Consider the following 21,695-nt stretch of genomic DNA (forward strand, 5'->3'; position numbering starts at 1 on the left):
ACCTTGCACCTCTGGACCCCTTTACATTACACAGCACCTTGCACCTCTGGACCCCTTTATATTACACAGCACCCTGCATCTCTGGACCCCTTTACATTACACAGCACCCTGTACCTCTGGACCCTTTACATTACACAGCACCCTGCATCACTGGACCCCTTTACATTACACAGCACCCTGCACTGTGCAGGACATTAATACATGAGTTACCATGACCATTGACCAGTTCAGGACATTTACCTAGGGTTGCCACCTGTACGGGATTGACCCGGACAGTACGGGGTTTGAATCATGTGTCCGGGTCTCCTTCCGCCTTCTACCCGGACACATGATTCAAACTGTACTGTGGCTTAGCTGGTGGAGGAACACTAGTAGTTAAAGTTGGTAGGGGACTGTTGTTATCCTTATACAGCAGTTCGGACAATTTAATCTGAGCCCCAATGTCCTCTTCTATACAGATACACTGAGTAATGTAATTGCCGGGATCAGCAGCACAAGGATTACTCTGCAGGGACTATTTGATGGTTTTCGGGCTCAGGCGGAGTAATCCTTGTGCAGAGGTTCTCGGCAATTACATTACTCAGCCAGGGTATCTGTATAGAAGAGGACGTGGGGAGATTAGATTGTCAGGACTCAGAACTGCTGAATAAAGATAAGAACTTTCCCCTAATGACATTGTAATTTTTTTTTTAATATGCAGCATGGGGGGAGGGGGTAAATGTCCTGCACTGGTCATGGTAACTCACAGTGCAGGACATTAATACATGAGTTACTTTGACCAGTGCAACTGTGTAGGTAGGACATTTACCCCCTCCCCCCGCCGCCATGCTGAATATTAAAAAAATCACAGACAGTCATCACAGTTAATAATCTTCAGTCTGAAGATTATTAACTTTGATGACTGTCTGTGATTTTTTTAATATGCAGCATAGCGGCGGGGAGAGGGGGGTAAATGTCCTGCACAGTGCACAGGACATTAATACATAAGTTACCATGACCAGTGAAGGACATTTACCCCCCCCCCCCCCCCGACATGCTGCATATTAAAAAGATTTGAAAAAAATTATTAAATGTAAATATGATGAATATGATCTTTTTAATATGCAGCATGTGGGGGGGGGGGGGTAAATGTCCTGCACTGGTCATGGTAACTTATGTATTAATGTTCTGTGCACTGTGCAGGACATTTACCCCCCTCCCCCCGCCGCTATGCTGCATATTAAAAAAAATTCGCTGTATTTCATGATGCTATCTGGCTGCCTTACTTGCTGCTGGAAATGGTTCCTCGTCGGTGGCGCTGGCTCGTCCTCTCTATGCTCCTCCCATCAGTGCCATCCCAGCCAGCATGAATGGTGATCCCCGCCCGCCGTGAGTGACGTCACGCCGCCGGGCGGGGCTGTAAACCTAGGGAAGCATCTTAGCTGCAGTGCAATGGCTGGAGGGTGGCGCCGGCTAACAGGGGCGGGCCGCAGGAGCGGAGTTAATGCTATTGGCTGGAGGCTGGCGCCGGATAACAGGGGCGGGCCGCAGGAGCGGAGTAAATGTATTTCTAAACACACGGACAATGAATGAATGATCGCCATGATCATCCATTCATTGTCAGTGTGTTTAGCAATACATTTACTCCGCTCCATAGTGACAATCGGCGGCGGTGTTTTACAATCGCATGGGGGGCCGGATTGAATGATTTCGCGGGCCGCAAGCGGCCCGCGGGCCGCAGGTTCCCCACCCCTGATTTAAACTGTCAATTTTTATTCTCATGGTATAACACCAAGGGGAAGTATTTAATATACTAAAAAACAATTTGTATGTAAAGTGTAACAACCAATCAGTCAGCAATTATGTTTTGTTGTTCTGAAAACTTAGTAAAGAGGTATTCTGGTTGCTGGTGGTTACTGCACCTGGCATCTCATCATTGTTAATTTTCCTGAGATATTAAATACACCCAAGTGCGCTCAGGATGCATTTTCTATGACTGCTTCAGTCACATAAGGCCTCATGCACACAGGCAGCTGAGCCTTGGTGCAGAGTACAGCCTCCCTTAAGCATCAGTGGCTGTGCATGGCTGTACATTAGCACAGCATATATCTGAGCACAGCCAAGCACAACCATTCATGTCTAAGGGAGGCTGTATGCTGCACTTCGGCTTCATGAAAGACATTTACAATTTAAATTGCACAGGCTTAATTGCTGTGTGCAAAAAGCCTAATTTATACAACAATGAAATGAAATGTTTAAAAATTTCTGCCAAACTATAAAATAACTGTTAATTTACTTTAGTATGTGAACTATACAGTAACAAATCTAACAGGATAAGTATACTTAATTAAAAAATGAAATAAAAAAAGCGGAGTCCAATGAGATTTCAAAATACAGTGAAATAGCCAAAATGAAGATCCTTATCCCTGTGTTCAAAAGGAACTAAACCCATCAATTTAACAGTCTCAAAAAACAGTTACATTCCTGGGTGGAAGATGATGACATACTCATACTGCCAAGCTTTGGGTACTTTTGTATTAGTGTTGTCATTTTTATTTTGTACCTTTTTCTCAAAAAAAAATCAATAAAAAACATTCAAGGCATCTGGGAAATCCTAACTGTCACATTTGTTTGTTCTCCCTGAACTGTCAAGCCATCTGCTTGTTTTGCATAGAGCAGCCTGGACCCTCCTCTTCTCATGTCCCCCACTGGTGCTCCTGAACTCTTCCTCTGTGCCCCCACAGAAAGTAGCTTGAAGTGGGGGAACCCAAACAGAGCCACTGTTAACACATAGAGCTGTGGCTCAGCTCACCCTCTCTCACCTCATTGGCTTACTGGCTGTGATTGAAGCAGTGGGAGCCAATGGCTCATGTTACTGCCTCAGCCAATGAGGAGCAAGAGTCCCCGGAGAGCTGGGGCACATCTCACAATTGAGAAGGATTTCAGGTAAGCATTAGGGGGGCTAGGGGCTGCTGCACAGAGAAGGTTTTTTTTACCTTCATGCATAACATGAATGAAGGTAAAAAAAACACAGGCCTTTAGAACCAAGGTCATTTTTAGCTGTTGGTATTCTTTAATGTCTTCTATACTGTGACTGGTAAATTAGTTTATAACCACTAGCAATGTTGGATGAAATATCAATACTTTAATTTTTAGAACATCTATTTTCTCCAGCTGAGCCTCAGTAATCTCAGGCATTTTCCAATGGACTCTTCTTCCTCTTCTTTCTCATACTCCCCTTTTGAATCTCTTCGGTTCATTCTAAAAATGAGGATAGCAAAATATCAATTGATCACTGATGAGCAGTACCACACAACTTTACTCACATAAACATATTTTGAAGATACAACATTAACTTTATTAGTTATATACATTGGTGCAGATATGTGCATGTATCCCTAGGTGTCTCTTCCTTATACCTGCAGCTTTTATTTTTAAATAGCCGGTTCTCTTTAGGCACCTCACTACAGATATTTAGTATAATAGGGTCTGTATGATCATTTGTTTTTCCAAATAATGCATACATTCTTAATATTTTTCCATACCAGTGGTCTCCAAAGTGCAGCTCTTTGCTTTTGTTTATCTAGCCCTTGGGGCATTATTCCTCCAACTGACACCAACAATGGGGCATAATCCTTCCTCCCTGCTGGCAACAATGGGGCACAGTTTACTCACACTGACACAATGGCATTTTTTACTCCCACTGGCCACAGTCTGGTGACCCTAAAGTCTGAGGCACAGTAAACTGGCCCTTTGTTTAGAAAGTTTGGAGACCCCTGCTTTATACTATAAAACTTGAGTCATAAAGTATTGTTCTTTTGTGTGCTCTATAGATGCAAGTTAATTTTATAATAATGCTTACTCTTTTTCTTGTGGGATAAAAATACATAAGTCTTCTTTGACAAAATCAAGACCCTGTGGTAAATAACATAAAAAGAAAACAAAATAAGATAAATTAAAGAAGAAACAGGACTCCCTTCTTGTCTCTAGGAAATGTTTTCTCTGTGGACTCCCCTTTTATATACAGTATATATCACAAAATAAGCTTATGCTCTACACTGACAAAGGCCACAGATATTTAAAATATATGTCCAACCAAATTTTAAGGCAGGGTTAGAATTTTTGCCTGGTTTTTACTACTATCCGAGACTCCATTTTACCAGACAGGAGGTGGTGGGTGGAGAAATGCTCCAACAGCACCAGAATGAAATTAAAAAAATATTTTTTGGCTGGCCATACACTTTCAGATTACATAGAGTATTAGCTTTGACTGGCTGATTCAGTGGTCAATATGCCATTATGGATCCTGGCAGGGGCACATATGGTCATGAGATAACTCAACCTTTTTTTTTTTTTTTTTTCAGTTTGTTTAATAAAATCAACAAATGTCTTGGGTGATTCTAATAGTTATTTATCATCGTTATGAATAATGGATGACTTCATTTTGGATTTTAAGAATTTGAAGGCAAGGCATATGATTGTGAATATTGTCTTTTTTTTTTATTATTTAACCAATTTTGTTAGTTTTTAGAAGGAGAAATTACTCTCTATTCCTCACAGCACTCAAAACGCATACATAAGGCTCAATTAATGAAACAGGATAAGTGTGCTTATTTAAAGGGTCACTAAAGGAAACATTTTTTTTTGCTGAAATGACTGTTTACAGGGTATAGAGACATAAAAGTTAACTTATTCCTTTTAAAAATGATTAAAAATAGATTCAATTCAATCATATAATGTGCCTCTAGTTTCACTTTCGGTTTTAAACTGGTTTCATGTTTCTGTGAAGTAAAGAGACCCACAGAACAAAAACAAACAAATCCAGGGCAGTGTTTTGTTTTTAAAATGAATCTGATTGGTTCTGTTAAGTTTTAGACACACATGCCACATTTTATGGGGTGGGGGGGTGGGTACCCAGTTTTGACAGGCACCCAGCTCCCACTTCCTTACCTGGCACCGGAAGTTCACCTCTCCCTCCCTGCAATATTCTAGGACACGTCACAGGTCCCAGAAGATTGCCCGGCCATTCACAACATGCAGCGCGGCTCACGCATGTCCGATGCTGTGGAGAGGAGGGGGAGAGGAGCGAGGCTTAGTGCCCTGCATCGCTGGACCGTGGGACAGGGGAGTGTCTGTTTATTAAAAGTCAGTAGCTACAATATACTTTTTGTAGCTGCTGAGTTTTAAATGGGTGGAACTCCGCTTTAAGGCCGGCCATGGGGGGGGGGGGCAGATGGCGAAAACCATCTGCGCCGGGGGAACACAGTGCTTATTGCTAGCAGCTATAACAGCCACTAGCGGTAATCGCAAGTGAATCTGGCAGGCTGGTTATACCTGAGTTGATTGATCCTGCTGAACTGACCGAGATTCGAACCGACTATGGCATTCAAGGTGAGTTGAAATCAATTTTTTTTGATTTTGCTGCCACTTGTCAATGTCACAATATCTCTTCTTTTTTGTTTAGGTGGTCATGGTAATGATAAGGAAAGATAGTTTTGTTGTAATGCAAACAAATATTTCTCGTGAGTTGATAAAGTGGGAAAAAAGGAAGTAAAAATTACGGTAGACATTAGAAGATGATAAAAAAAAGCAAAACAAATTTGGGCAAGTGAAGGTGGAGGGGAAGGGCAGAAGGGAGGGAGAAGGATATTCCCTAACTGGAACTCAAGAATATTTGCTTTTCCCATCGTCTTTCTTTCTCTCGTATTCATTAAAATAATCCTTACAGTTTTCAGCTGCTGAGATCCAATCAAAGCTTCTTTAATATCTCGTAATAATGAAGGTTTCTGAAAGAAAAAAAAAATAGTTCATTATGATCGTGTTGATGTCTACACAGCCAGCAATGATGATATGCAACCTGCCTGTGAAGTAAATGCATGTATACTGAAAATTGCTATTATATATGCATTTTACAATATATTTCCAGTACGGGTGATTGTACAAAAAAGTCTGATGCAAGGTTCTTAAAGGGGCAGTCCACCCAACAAACATATTTGGTTGGTTGAAATGACCCTTACAAGAAATACCAAAAATATTTTTACAAGCAATAAAGGCAAAAGAAATTAATGAGTGCTGACCTCAATATTTAGTAAAGACAGAGTATAGTGCTGAGAGACGTATGCCTTTGTCACAAATGTACAATTTGTCATAAAACATTTTTAAAGTGCTTATATATTAAGATTGTAAATTCTATGTTCTATATCTCTGCCTTGTTTTATTTAGAAAATTGCCTAAAGCCGGCCATACACGGTTCGAATTTCAAAATAATTTTCTTTCGAAAATCGTATCAAAGAATTTTCGTACAAATTTCACACCGTTAGTGGGCTGCAGCAACAGCCGATTTTCGTGCGGTAATAAAATTTGAGGAATCGGACATGTTGGGAATTTTTGAAAAACAAACTATTTTCTAATCAATGATGGGAGAATCGTGCGAGAAATGTAATAGAAAAAAAAACGCATTTGCAAGAAAAGAAAATTCCCGGAGAGAAAAGAATATTCCCAGCAACGAAAATTCTTTTCTGTAGCAACATGAAGGCTTGGTCGGCCGAATTTTGAAAATCATTGGTGGCATCATCGGATCACAAAAAAAAAAAATTCTGATTTTGAAAAGAAAATTTGTTCGAAATTTGACCGTGTATGGCCTGCTTAACCCTATGTTTGAATGATACATTTTAAATTTCTCTAGTTTCTCTGCATTTTAGGGGAATATTATCTCAAATACGGCTGACTCTGCCAATCTCAAATTCATGTAGAAAGGCTATTTACCATTTTGAAATTGCTAGCGGATACATTAATTGCTAACAACTTGCTGCAGTTTTCTCAAATTAAAGCGGTGGTTCACCCTAAAAAGCAAGTTTCTACCATGAAATCCAGCATACTAGCGTGAGCTACATAATGCCTTTATTTTTTTTTTTTGCGCCGTACTCACTGTTTAATTCCGTAGTTACGTTTCAGACTCCCCGCGGGGAATGGGCGTTCCTATGCAGAGGGGACAATGATTGACGGCCAGCTATGGCGCGTCACGCTTCCCGAGTAGGACTCGCCTGCGCACAGACTAGGAGCTGACTGCGCAGGCGCTGTGAAGAGCCAAGTCCTATTTCGGCTATTTCCGGGAAGTGTGATGCGCCATAGCCGGCCGTCAATCATGTTCCCCTCTGCATAGGAACGCCTACTAGTCTGAAACTTAAAGCGGCTGTAAACCCGCATATAATTTTTTTTTTTTTTACACCTGCAAGGAAAAAGCCATAATGAGCTAATATGCACCGCATATTAGCTCATTATGAATTACATACCTCGGAACGAGGTAGGTAACTTACCTGGTCCACGCCGAGTCGAGCCTCGGCGTGTCTTCCGGGTATCGCCGCTCCAGCGCTGTGATTGGCTGGAGCGGCGATGACGTCACTCCCGCGCATGCGCGCGGGAGATTTCCTTTCCGGCATGGGTCGGCGGGGCCGGCCCTTCAGCCGAGGACCCCCCTGCACATGCGCCGCTGCAATCAGCGGCGCACTGCGAGGGGAATATCTCCTAAACCGTACAGGTTTAGGAGATATTCTTTATACCTACAGGTAAGCCTTATTATAGACTTACCTGTAGGCAAAAGTGAAAAAAGTGGGTTTACAACCACTTTAACTACGGGATTAAACAGTGAGTACGGCGCAAAAAAAAAAAAAATAAAGGCATACTGTAGCTCGCGCTAGTATGCTGGATGGCATGTTAGAAATGTTTTCTTTTTTTTAGGGTGAACCCCCGCTTTAACTTCATGTCATGAGCTGATGGTCCAAGTATAGACCAGTTACAGGAAAACCAGTGAAAGTCACACAAGAAGCAACCCCCAAATCTGTGAAATTCTGAACCTAAAATAAAATGTATGCGTTCTCTTGTGATACTAGAATTCTTGTTTAGGGTAGAAGCTGTGCACACATCATGCGTTATCTAACCATTCTCTAAAGTTCATGGCTAGCTATAGAAATGCATCAAACACATTTAAAGAAAGATCAACACCACTAATGACTATTGGATAGTTACAAGGATACTTAGGGACACAAGAAAAAACATATTTCAGAACAAATTGGCAGGAAAAAGAGATTTAAAAAAAAGAACCATGGGTTGTAAGGAACTCTAGATGGGGGTAAGGTAAATGTAATTGTGTATATTCCCCGTACTTACACTCCTCCAATCCAGATCATTTTACATACCTTACCCCAGTTTAGATAGATACAACCCAGTGTGTTTCCTTAAAGTAGATGTTCAGGCAAACAGTTAGATACAACGCTGAAATAGAAGTACTGTATATCAACTGTCTTATCTGCCAAAGGATCTGAAATTCTGTCCTGACACTTTAGTAATTTATACAACCCCGCCAGAAAGCAGTCAGGAGAGTGAAACCACTTTCTCTGTTAGACCTCGCCACTGCCAGCCTGCTGATTAGACAATGAAGGAGCAGAAACACACTAATGCTGCGTACACATGGACGTTTTTCTTGTCCTAGAAAAAACAACGTTTTTCTCAACGTGATTTTTGTCAAGCCTACCTTGCATACACACGATCGTGAATAACAAAAAATGCTGGAGCAAAGTGCAGTGATGTACAACACGAACTATAAAGGGGAAGTTCCATTCGAACAGCAGCTGCTGTCAAGTTGGTTAGCCAATCAGGAGAGAGAGGAGTGCTGCCAAACTGCAGCTCCATGTCTGAATGGACACACGGAGCTGGAGCTCTGCTTGGGTGCACAGAAGCACAGGAGAGGCATCCGGGAAGAGGAGGATCTGGGCTAGTCTGTGCAAATCCACCACACAGAGCAGGTAAGTATGACATGTTTTTTTTTTTAAATGAGACTTTAAAACCACTTTAATCGTAGACTACTTGCCAAGGAACGAAAACAAATACATAAAATAATAGTTTTAGCAGTGCAATACAACAATCTTATACAACAAATATTTCTCTCACCTTGCGCATTCTGTGCCCCTTTTGAAACGTTATTAACTTTGCCTGTTCAATTTGTATCTGGAAAATAAAATGTTTGTCAAGATACAATATTATGATACTATAATCTAGTTACAAATATTAATTTATAGATAAGACAGGTGCCAAAAAAAGTAATTGCATAATTGCCTTACCTTAATTTGCTGTATTTCTTCCTTTAAAGCAGTATGTTCATGCTGTTCACATTCTTCAAAAATGGAAAATACCTTTAACAAAAGTATTTCAGTATCATAGATTAATCGTGTGTAAAGCATGAGGAAAGCACATTAATGATAACTGTTAGCCCACTTGGCAAGTGCAACTACCAAGTTGCTTTGGGCCAGATCCACAGCCGCCGAGCGCAACTTAACTTTTCAGAGTTAAGTTACACTGCCGCAAATCTCCCAAGTTAGGTGCCGATCCACAAAGCACTTACCTGGAAATTTGCGGCGGTGTAACTTAACTCCGTCCGGCGCAAGGCGTTCCTAATACAAATGGGTGATTCCCATTTAAATTAGGCGCGCTCCCGCGCCGGACGTACTGCGCATGCTCCGTCGGGTAACTTACCCAACGTGCATTGCGCCAACTGACGTCGCTCCGACGTCATTTGCTTAGACGTTAACGTAAATGGCGTCCAGCGCCATTCACGAACGTCTTACGCAAACGACGTCGAGTTGAAAATTTCGACACGGGAACGACGGCCATACTTAATAGGGCTTAGTCAAATAGGACTCAGCCCTATTTTTACGCGGCGTAACTCGACGTAAACAACGTAGATTTAGCGCAACGGGCCCGTCGGAACGTTCGTGGATCGCCGTAAGTGTTCATTTGCATATTCTAGGCCGGCCGCAATGGCCTCGCCACCTAGCGGCCGGCCTAGAATTGCATCCTTAAGATCTGACAGTGTAATTCAATTACACATGTCGGATCTTCTGCCTATCTATGGTAAACTGATTCTGTGGATCAGTTCCATAGATAGAAACAGGGATACGACGGCGTATCAGTAGATACGCCGGCGTATCCCTTTTGTGGATTACCCCCTTTATCTTTAGGTAATGCTATAGAAAGATCTCACATTTCCCAACTACAGTCCCTTTTGTTTTAGAGAATACTGTTTATGCAGCATTGTGAGTCTCTGGATTTTTCACACTTGATGCGCTTTGCATATTTCTTCAAGATATGTGTAGTAAACCATTGTGAAACTTTGTACGGGAACTTCCTGTAATAAAGACCAGTCACTGCTGCTCTCTCTCCTTGTGCAGGATGATTGGGCTTCCTTATTGTTCAGGGATCTCCTGAGTACCTTCTACAGCTCTGTTCCCTGAACAGGCTATTTACAGCACAGTATAAATATCCCCTGTGATAGCAAAGGCAGTGACAGGTACTCTTTATTGAGAGATTTGGGGACTATTAGACCCCAGATCTTTCCTTTGCCCTTAAAAGCTTCAGATCATACCAAGATTGGTATGATCTAATGCTAATTTCAAACCATTGATGCCGCGTACACACACAACGTTTTTCTCAACCCGATTCTTAAGCTTGCCTTGCATACACACGATCGTGAAAAAAAATACTCGAGCAAAGCGCAGTGAGGTACAACACGTACAACGGCACTATAAAGGGGAAGTTCCATTCGGATGGCGCCACCCTTTGGGCTGCTTTTGCTGATTTTGTGTTAGTAAAAGTTTGGTGAGAGACGATTAGCGCTTTTCAGTCTTCGTGCTTTTCAGTCTGTTACAACGTGACGAATGTGCTATCTCCATTCCAAACGCTAGTTTTACCAGAACGAGTGCTCCTGTCTCATAACTTGCTTCTGAGCATGCAAGTTTTTTCCCGTCGTTAAAGCCTACACACGACCGTTTTTCGCGACGTGAAAAACGATGAGAAAAATTAGAGCATGTTCTAAATTTTTAATGCCCATTTTTCACGTCGAGAAAAATGCTCTGGAGCCTACACACGGTTGTTTTTAATGACCAATTTAGAAAATGGCATTTTTCTCGTCATGAAAAACGGTCTTGTGTACGCGGCTATAATGCCGCATACACGCGATAATTTTTTGGGGTTGTAAAAAACAAAGTTTTTTAAAAATGTAATTTAAAACGATCGTGTGTGGGCTTCAGAGCATTTTTCGGGTTCTGAAAAACAACCAATTTTTTTTTCGAACATGCTCTATATTTTAACGACGTTTTAAATGATGTCGTTTTTCGGGTTGTAAAAAATGATCGTGTGTGGGCTTTAACGACGTGAAAAATCTGCGCATGCTCAGAAGCAAGTTATGAGACGGGAGCGCTCGTTCTGGTAAAACTACCGTTCGTAATGGAGTAAGCACATTCATCACGCTGTAACGGACTGAAAATCGCAAATCGTCTTTTACTAACACAAAATCAGCTAAAGCAGCCCCAAGGGTGGCGCCATCCACATGGAACTTCCCCTTTATAGTGCCGTTGTACGTCACCGCGCTTTGCTAGAGCATTTTTTTTAACGATCGTGTGTAGGCAAGGCCGTTTTAATGATGAAGTTGAAAAAAACTTTGTTTTTTCTAGAGCCTGAAAAACTTTATTTTTTAGAACCCGAAAATGATCGTGTGTACGTGGCATAAGGGTTTGTTTACATCCAGTGAAACCAAAAGTGATGAAATGTTCATCGCTTCCGTGTTCTTACATCATAGAAATAATCTGAGCTGTTTTGGTAGGATTCTCCTTTACAAAAAAGCCGACCGCTGGCTGAAAAAAAAAACACAATACTTTGCAGCTGCAGGCATCATCCAGGTATACCCACTCAAAGTCCAGCGACATACCGGTACGTCAATGTTCATCATGTGGTTAAATCAGCTCACACAATAATACTTGTCTGCTTGCTATTGCTAATGATGCAGCCTAGGAGAAGGAATAGCTGCAGAGGTTCTACTTGGTAACTTGTGATGTAGTCACATGACATTGGGAAGAGATTTGATAATTTGGCAGTCATAGCACAGGGATGTAATACAGGGTGGAGGAAGAGATTAAAGTCACCAAAGGGCTTTGTCTCCAGGGTGAGTTTTGGTGGCACCAGGAGTTCAAAATTGTTACAATTAGATTGTGTTGCCACCTCGACAACTCATTAGTATTTAAAATTATCCTATGGACCCCCCTGAGACACCGTAGGGCTATTTTGTGCCCCACACTATCCCAGTCATTACACATATGGAACACAAGTTGCAGAAGATGGCCCCTACGTTCTGCACACACCCAAGTGACAATCCCCTTCTCCCCCCTGGTATAAATCCCAACAGATTTGGATAGTGGGTGAACAAGGGTTTATACCATATAGGTAACTTTTTGGATCACAGAGGAATACGACCCTCTTCACATTTTGTGGATAGCATGGAGATGCTTCCTACGGAGAACATGCACTTACAACAGATTTTGCATTACAAAAAGGTAGCGCCGATCTAACAGTACGCATCATGTGTGAAAATAGGTGTGTGCAGGATGTGGCTCTCCGGGGTTGGGGGGGTATCTCAATTCTATACAGACTGTTGATCAGCCCCCTGGCTAAATTGTCCTACCAGGTCCTACCTTGAGGCGAATAAGTTTGCATTTGTAGCGCTATACAAGTTATTCACTCACTCAGGTGGCATGGAAGAGGGATCTGGACATGAAAATGGAGTTCAAAAATCCATAAAGGTATCCTCAATGTTGCCCTGATTGAGGCAGGATACAAAGTACACGCTAGATGGTACCTCATGCCAGAGCGTCTTTCTAAACTGTATCCTGAAGCTTCTGCTTCAAGGGTTGTGCTAGATGGCCCCACAACATTACACATATGGTGGACATGCCCCAAGATTTGCCCCTTCTGGATGAGGGTTCATTCATTTATATTTTCGGTCACAATGATTAACATCACTAAAGATGACAGGGTTGCTCTATTGAAAAAAACAGAAGATAATGTACCCCGACATACCCAGACACTGATTAATTTTATGTTCCTTGTGGCTAACATTGCCACAGTGGATTAATCAGGTCTCATTTGGTATCATGTATTTTTTTCCAAGTTTAAACAATGATATCTTCCTGCAGGTTCAATTAAGGGGTATACCCTCTCTGTGACGTACTGATGCTTTGCTAGAACTGTTCTCTCGGGGTCTCAATAGTCATTTGGAATGGTGCTTGTACTTGGGGCGAGGATTCAATCATCAGATGATCTATGTATATGATTGTACATATATTTTGTATAACCTCAGACCTTTATGGTCTCTATAAATGAATTGTTTAAAACCTTTCTGTTGGATAAATATACTTAAATAGAAAGTGTTCTACAAAACAAACAATCCCTATTCGATAAAACATGGTCCCCTTGACCTTCCTACTTGCAGGTCCTTAATGCATAGAGATGTTTCCTAAATCGACTGGCGGGAGGCTCCCGGATGGATTTTTCTCTTTTCCTCGTTCTGTCATGAAGATCCTGCCAGAAACAGTCGCCTCAGACTCTGCGGTTCCCGATCGCGTCTGCAACTGCGCATGCACGTGCGTGCACGTGTGCACACCTCTGTTGGCGCCAGGCGGGTTATTTAAGCCGGCCTATCACATACCATCCCCGCTATCTGCTCTACAGCATTTGTGTATCTGAAACCTGATCTGTGACTTAACCTGTGAAAGACCCGGCTTACCTGTGACTATTTCAGCCATCCGCCTGCACCTGATCCTTGGCCTGTTCTGACTACTCTTCTGTCTGCACCTCTGTACCTCGCCGACCGCCTGATAACTGACCCGGCCTGTCTGACCATCCAGTCTGCTGAACGGTTCCTGTCTGTTCCTAGTTCCAGTCCAGTTTGCTGAACGGTTCCAGTCTGTTCCTAGTTCCAGTCCAGTTTGCTGAACGGTTCCAATCTGTTCCTAGTTCCAGTCCAGTCTGCTGAACGGTTCCTGTCTGTTTCTAGTTCCAGCCCAGTCTGCTGAACGGTTCCTGTCTGTTCCTAGTTCCAGTCCAGTTTGCTGAACGGTTCAAATCTGTTCCTAGTTCCAGTCCAGTCTGCTGAACGGTTCCTGTCTGTTCCTAGTTCCAGTCCAGTTTGCTGAACGGTTCCAATCTGTTCTTAGTTCCAGTCCAGTCTGCTAAACGGTTCCAATCTGTTCCTAATTCCAGTCCAGTCTGCTGAATGGTTCCTGTCTGTTCCTAGTTCCATTCCAGTCTGCTGAATGGTTCCTGTCTGTTCCTAGCTCCAGTCCAGTTTGCTGAACGGTTCCAATCTGTTCCTAGTTCCAGTCCAGTCTGCTGAACGGTTCCTGTCTGTTCCTAGTTCCAGTCCAGTCTGCTGAACGGTTCCTGTCTGTTCCTAGTTCCAGTCTAGTTTGCTGAACGGTTCCTGTCTGTTCCTAGTTCCAGTCCAGTCTGCTGAACGGTTCCTGTCTGTTCCTAGTTCCAGTCCAGTTTGCTAAACGGTTCCAATCTGTTCCTAGTTCCAGTCCAGTCTGCTGAACGGTTCCTGTCTGTTCCTAGTTCCAGTCAAGTTTGCTGAACGATTCCTGTCTGTTCCTAGTTTCAGTCCAGTCTGCTGAACGGTTCCAGTCTGTTCCTAGTTCCAGTCCAGTCTGCTGAACGGTTCCTGTCTGTTCCTAGTTCCAGTCTAGTTTGCTGAACGGTTCCTGTCTGTTCCTAGTTCCAGTCCAGTCTGCTGAACGGTTCCTGTCTGTTCCTAGTTCCAGTCCAGTTTGCTAAACGGTTCCAATCTGTTCCTAGTTCCAGTCCAGTCTGCTGAACGGTTCCTGTCTGTTCCTAGTTCCAGTCAAGTTTGCTGAACGGTTCCTGTCTGTTCCTAGTTCCAGTCAAGTTTGCTGAACGGTTCCTGTCTGTTCCTAGTTTCAGTCCAGTCTGCTGAACGGTTCCAGTCTGTTCCTAGTTCCAGTCCAGTCTGCTGAACGGTTCCTGTCTGTTCCTAGTTCCAGTCCAGTCTGCTGAACGGTTCCTGTCTGTTCCTAGTTCCAGTCCAGTTTGCTGAACGGTTCCAATCTATTCCTAGTTCCAGTCCAGTCTGCTGAACGGTTCCTGTCTGTTCCTAGTTTCAGTCCAGTCTGCTGAACGGTTCCAGTCTGTTCCTAGTTCCAGTCCAGTCTGCTGAACGGTTCCTGTCTGTTCCTAGTTCCAGTCCAGTCTGCTGAACGGTTCATGTCTGTTCCTAGTTTCAGTCCAGTCTGCTGAACGGTTCCTGTCTGTTCCTAGTTCCGTTCCAGTTTGCTGAATGGTTCATGTCTGTTCCTAGTTTCAGTCCAGTATGCTGAACGGTTCCAGTCTGTTCCTAGTTCCAGTCCAGCCTGCTGAACAGTTCCTGTCTGTCCTGGTTCCAGTTCAAGCTGTTCCAGTCTGCTGAACTGAGCCTGTTTGTTCCCGGTTCCGGTCCAGTGATCCAGTTCCTGTCTGCCTAACCTGTCAGCTGCTTCAGCTCCTGTTTCCCAGTTCCTGAGGAATTCCTGAACTTCCGGATTACCTCTACTTCTTTTTATCCTGCCAGGCACTCGTACCACTCCTCACTCCTGCGCCTTCTGTTACTTTACCAGGGGCCGAGAGTAGGAGCCGTAAGGGAGGCCTCCCTCTGCTATATCGGGCTCACCACTATCAGGTACGTAACACTTTCCTTCTTTCTACCCAGTTTTCTTTTTCTATATCTTTTACTATTCTTAGCCAAACTTGGCATTGCGGGTGTGTAGCCCCTTTTTTTGTAACCCAGACTATTCTGGGCACACTTTGGGGAATTTAATCCCTCATATGAAATAGTTATCATGGCGATAGTTACAAGTGCCTTCATTTTCGCACAATTTGAGTAAGAGCCATTATTGCCACCAATACTATTCCATCAGGATTAGGTAATAACAATGCTAGGCTCCCAAGTCCATGATCATCCATAAACTCATCTGCCTCATCAAGGGGTTAACCAGACGGTGAACCTCCTGTGTTTATATTGCTAAAACGCTCTAGTAGTATAATGTTATAAGTTGATGTTTTCTATAAACTCTGTTTCCCCGCGTATAGACACTCCCCCTTGCTCGGGATTAGACGAGTGATCTGTCTATCAAAGTGCAGATCACCCGTCCAATCCCGAGCAAGGGGGAGTGTCTATACACGGTGCGGCGGGGAACAGACAGCTATTCAAATGAAAGCTGTAATGTTCCCCGCACGCTGATTAACTTGGCGGTGGCGGCATCTAGGTATGGGGAGACATGGCTGCATATGTGGGGGGACTTGGCTGCATATATGGGGGACATGGCTGCATATATGGGGGACATGGCTGCATATGTGGGGGACATGGCTGCATATGTGGGGGACATAGCTGCATATGTGGGGGACATGGCTGCATATATGGGGGACATGGCTGCATATGTGGGGGACATGGCTGCATATGTGGGGGACATGGCTGCATATGTGGGGGACATGGCTGCATATGTGGGGGACATGGCTGCATATGTGGGGGACATGGCTGCATATGTGGGGGACATGGCTGCATATGTGGGGGACATGGCTGCATCTGTGGGGGACATGGCTGGATATGTGGGGGACTTTGCTGCATTCGTGGGGGACATGGCTGCATTTGGGGACACATTTCAAAAAAAGTATCGGTATTTGGTATCGGCGAGTACTTGAAAAAAAGTATCGGTACTTAAAAAAGTGGTATCGGGACAACCCTAATTAGCAGCATACATGTCTTTTAATGACATTGAATGCTGGAATGAAAATACACTTACCTGTGCACAAAGTTGCTCTTTGTATTCCTGCAGAGCTTCTGAGACTTTAGCGACCCGTCTATTCTGAAATGGAAACAGTTAAACCAAAAGAGAAGTTTATTCATTCTTAACATATATTCTACACTTCTTATATTACTATCTGTTTCTTTACTTTTAAGTAGACATTTTGTCAAAATATTTGTTTTAGTTTTGGATAGCGTGGGGAATAATTAAAACTTTTCAGGGTTTTATTACTGGATGTGTCTGTCCCCTTTAGACAGGATTTCTCTTGAATTCCTGTCCCAGTGATGGTTGCCGCTAAGGGAGAAAGTGAGGCGATGTGAGGAAGACATAGACCATAGGCGTGCGCAAGTGGTGTGCCAGGTGTGCCTGGGCACACCCTAATCCTGGGGTTAGCAACCTGTCAATGGTGGGCAGGTGCCAGGTAAACCGCAATCCTTCCTTGCTGACCCTCAGAACATGGACAGGAGGGGTGGTGGGGGTGTAATTTAGTGGAACCGATCTGTATTTTTCTCCTGCAGCAGCTGGAAGTAGGCTTCTCCTCCGCTCCCTTTTTGTCAACATTCAGCTGCCACAGGAGGAAAATATAGGGGATCGGTACCAATATATGCCACCCCTTCTTTCCCTGTTCCTCTTCCTTCTGTTGCACGGGTCCCCCCTTCCTCCCATTGTTCCAGGATGGAGAGCGGGGAAGAGGCCAGTTAATATTTCAAACGCATATGTGTTGGAGCTTTGGGGTGCACACCCTAATGCAATAGGCTGTGCATACCTATGACATAGACAAAAATAAAACATGGCAGAAGCTAAGAAATTTTAAGACATTGTTGGGGACCTGAAAAGGACATGGCTGGTGAAAAAATTTACATGAGATTTAATCTCCTTACTCTATCCAAAATGTAAAAAACTTCTTAGTACAGAAATATTTTACATTAGACTTTCTGTTTGTGTGAATAAAGCTGGCCATGCAAGGAGTGAATTTTGGCCAGTTCTGGATGAAACTTGCTTAGAAGGTTTCCCTGTCAGCCTCATACTACCGAAATCCCTTGATTGAAAAATAGAAGGAGTGTGAATTTGTCAGCCAAATAGCACGGGCATCCAATCAGATGCAAGCACTGTTTGGGCATTTTGATAGCTGCCGGGGGGCTGTCTGTCAAAATACAATAGCAGCAGCTGAAGATTCATTCATCTATGCTGTGCAGGCTGACTGAAATGAAGCTTTATATGACTGGCTTTAGAAACATTGAGTGGGTGTTCTCACACTGTACGCTGGTATGTTCCAGGATCACCAGATTACAGATAAATACACTAGGGTAAATTACAAAAATGCCTGGATGAAAGGATTTTGATACTAAGAGCAGTGTTGTCACTTTGCATGTATTTCATACATCTTCAAAACTTACCAGATAAGCATTGTAAACCCGAGATTGCTTGCTTTCCTGAGGACTCAATTTGAGTCCTTGCAGAATTCTCAGTATTTGAAATGCAAGTTTAAGTGGTGGATCTTGTCCTTCTTCCCAAATGCTTATATCATTCCATAGCTGGGTAAAAAGTGGTATACATGGTGTAGAATGAGGCCTGGGGACACAAAATCAAAATTATCTTTACAATTACTTAAAGTGTTTGTTACCCCCAGCATTTCATATTCCTGATATATGCTTGCTGTATCATGTACTTGTATGAGAATGTATCCTGTTCTCTTTGTATTGCTTCCTTTGTGTGAAATCCACAGTGTTTCTGTCAGTCCCTCTGCTTTTCTATTAAAAACTGGCTGTACTATGCAGAAAAACACACTGTGGTCAGTTCTCTAGCTGTGCTGGAAGCTCAGCCTGCTCTGCTCCAAGGATCAGGCTTGTCCTGCTGCCCCCCCCCCCCCCCACCACCACCACCGTGGAAGACGAGCGGCCTCCTTACTTCTGCCCTGGCCTCACTTTGATCTCCCCTCCTTGAGCCAGGGAGTGCTGGGTGGCTGAGCCGGATGGTGAGCCATCCCCGGAGTGGTGGCTCTATCAGTCTTCACTATGCTTCTCCCTTGGATGCGCGTCTCCTCCCTCCTCCTCCCCCTTGGCCAATAACATTGCTTCTCCTTTCAGGCCAAATGGGAAACCTGCTTCCTGATTGGCTGGAAGGAGAATCATTGTGAGAATAGTGAATATTTATACACTATTATCACACAACTGGGTGGGCTCGGAGCGCAGGGCTCTGCGCCCTGAGCCCACCCTTCTTTGAAGCCTATTAGACCCTTTGGCCCTAGCCACGTGCTTCAACCCCCCCCCCCCCCCATTGGAATCCATGGTCTGGCACCCTGTGTGTAGATCAGTCAGGGGGCCCAGACGCATCGACAGGGCACCCCTAATGGACGGGCCAACACTGCTGCTAAGAGGTATACAAACTGAATTAACTTATTATTATCTATTTCAGGTACTTATATAGCTCCATCAATTTTTGAAGCACTTTACATATGTATTATACATTTACACCAGTCACTGCCCTCAAGGAGCTTACAATCTAAGGTCCTTAATTCACATTCATATATACATACTAGGACCAACTTAGACAGGAACCAATTAACCTACCAACATGTCTTTGAAGTGTTTCCCGGTGGAAACCCACACAGCCACAGGGATAACATGCAAACTCCAGGCAGGTAGTGTCGTGGTTGGAATTCAAACCAGTGACCCCTTTGCTGCTAGGCGAAAGTGCTAACCACTGTACCATTGTGCTGCCCAATCTGCTATACTGTACGAGGTTATATTAAATATTCGGTATTATATAGCATACTGAACTTTATAAGAAGGTTATAAGAAAGATTTTTTTTTTTCTAATTAAATCTAGATTAACTACTGTACAAGCATTGGAGACATCTGCCCAGTGCTTGTAGTGCCCACCATTACCACTAGTACAATTGGCCTGATGAAATAAAGCACACAGTTAACACCATCTACCAAATTGTGATGCAACTGGCCAGCTTGAACATTCAGTATATATGCACATAATATGCAAACTAAAAAAAAAAATTGGTCGAACTAGATGGCTTTGTGTCTTTTTTCAACCTGACTAACTATGTTATACCACCTTAGCATCTCATGTGTTTCCATTTCCACTGCATGGTACATGTAACTAAAAAGGGCAGGGATGCCTGAAATTAGGGTTGTCCCGATACCACTTTTTTAGGACCGAGTACAAGTACCGATACTTTTTTTCATGTAGTCACCGATACCGAATACCGATACTTTTTTTAAATGTCATGTGACAGTTTTCAAACCACAATACAGACTAAGGATATTTTCTTTAGAATTATGAAGAACTCTAACTCAAGACATTATAAAAGAATAAAAATGAGTAAAAATGAATAAAAATGTTTTATTTGCTTGTCACGCAGTAGTAAAAAACTCAAAGAATTTTCATAGAACATGTTGATAAATACAAAAAAAGTATTCTATTTAGGTATCGGGAGCATTTGCGCGAGTACGAGTACTCCCGCAAATACTCGGTATCGGTCCCGATACCGATACTAGTATCGGTATCTGGACAACCCTACCTGAAATGCTATATTATTTTTGATGTAGCTTATAAGTTTATGCTCAATGTGCTGTGCTGTAACCCCCCTTGTATTTTATATAGATCCTTTTGGTGTGCGTGTTTTTTACAAATGCGTCTTACATGTAGTCATTTTCAAATCCTTCATCTTCTTCGTCACTGTCATTTGTTCCAATATAGAAGTACACTGAAATAAGAGAAATTGACAAAGTGACAAGTGTAGTTAAGCATTAGCACCAATAAGATGAATTTATTTACAGGAAATCTGTTCTTGAATTATGATAATATATGGGGCCAGTGGATTGACACATCAGGTATGCCCACTTTAAGCCAGCCATAGGCGGGTTCAAATCTTGGCCAGTTCAGCAGGGACAAGCTGAGATTTGAACCATGTATGGGCAGGCTGATTATATCCAAGTTGATCGATTGATCAACTTTGGTACAACCAGCTTGTCATAATTTTTAAGCGATTGTTGGTAGTAGCTGTTATAATCACAGTGTTCTCCCGGCAGGGATGGCTTCCCTGCCGGAAGAACGCGATAGCTCCGCGGGAGGGATTCCCCTTTTAACACTAAATTTATTGGTGAGGGAATCAAGCTATTTTCACTCCTGCAACCCGTGGTAGGTGAAAAAAAAAGAAGGATGACAATCCAAACATTGTTGTGGTACTCCAGGTCACCATCTGTGTCGTATATTTTTGGAAAAAGCAAGAAAGAGATTTCAGACTGTACAGGCCAAACAAGGAGTAAGAGGCTTGTCTATAAATACATAAAGTTTGATAAAGTTTCTAGCCTACAAATAGAACTTGTTCCCTTAAAATTTGAATTCTACCTGTTTAGAGCAATTTTAAATGTTTTTGCATTAGAATTATAATACAAATTGAATATATTCCTTAAAGTAAAACTAAAGGTAAAAACACTGGTGAAAAAACTGAGGTACTCTCCATTTGGGAGGGGTTATATAGGAGAGGAACTCAATTTTAATTGGTTTTGCCAGTGTCCAATCACCTGTGGTGACTACATAACCCATTAAGTAATTAAGGCTCTGTGTCCTGTGATGTATTCCCAAGAAAAGGATTTTACAGGTAAGCTGTATTAAAAAAATCCTACTTTTTAGATTTGGAAAGGGTGGGGAGGGATTAGAACACCTGTTAGATGTTTATTGCTGCCTGTGTCCCCATTAGAGAGATTTACCCTCTCTATTTGTTCTGTTTATGGTTCAGTGAAAGCGAAAGTGAAAGCAAAATCACAAATTTTGAGTTGTCACCAGAACAGGAAACAAGAGGAGTTCTTCCAATGTGGATGCTAGTCTTGGTGACCCTGGTGACAGTGATTCCCTCACTTTGGAGGGATTTCCTCGCATTTTATGTTTTGGCTATGGGACAGGAAGTGAAGCGACATCTCCCCAATGGATACAAATTGCAAAAAACAGAAGAAGATAACTTCCCTTACAAACAACCATCAAAAATGAAAAAAATAAAATAAAGTTTTGCCTTTAGTTATA

At 42.8% G+C, this 21,695-nt stretch overlaps 1 protein-coding gene across 1 annotated transcript in view; it reads right to left on the minus strand.

Annotated features, from left to right (window-relative positions):
* Nucleotides 1-2,651: 2,651 nt before the first annotated feature.
* The window catches only part of LOC120926735, a 31,589-nt gene continuing 12,545 nt past the window's right edge, over nt 2,652-21,695 (minus strand). Inside the window, exons 3-10 of the mRNA XM_040336898.1 lie at nt 20,316-20,379; nt 18,056-18,230; nt 16,656-16,718; nt 9,096-9,167; nt 8,926-8,982; nt 5,706-5,765; nt 3,842-3,894; nt 2,652-3,240 (exon numbers count right to left, since the gene is read on the minus strand). Of these exons, the coding sequence (XP_040192832.1) occupies nt 3,141-3,240; nt 3,842-3,894; nt 5,706-5,765; nt 8,926-8,982; nt 9,096-9,167; nt 16,656-16,718; nt 18,056-18,230; nt 20,316-20,379 (644 nt within the window). The 3' untranslated portion in view covers nt 2,652-3,140. The remainder of the gene's footprint in view (nt 3,241-3,841; nt 3,895-5,705; nt 5,766-8,925; nt 8,983-9,095; nt 9,168-16,655; nt 16,719-18,055; nt 18,231-20,315; nt 20,380-21,695) is intronic.

Source organism: Rana temporaria, chromosome 2 (assembly GCF_905171775.1).
Source record: "Rana temporaria chromosome 2, aRanTem1.1, whole genome shotgun sequence".
Classification (NCBI taxonomy): domain Eukaryota; kingdom Metazoa; phylum Chordata; class Amphibia; order Anura; family Ranidae; genus Rana; species Rana temporaria.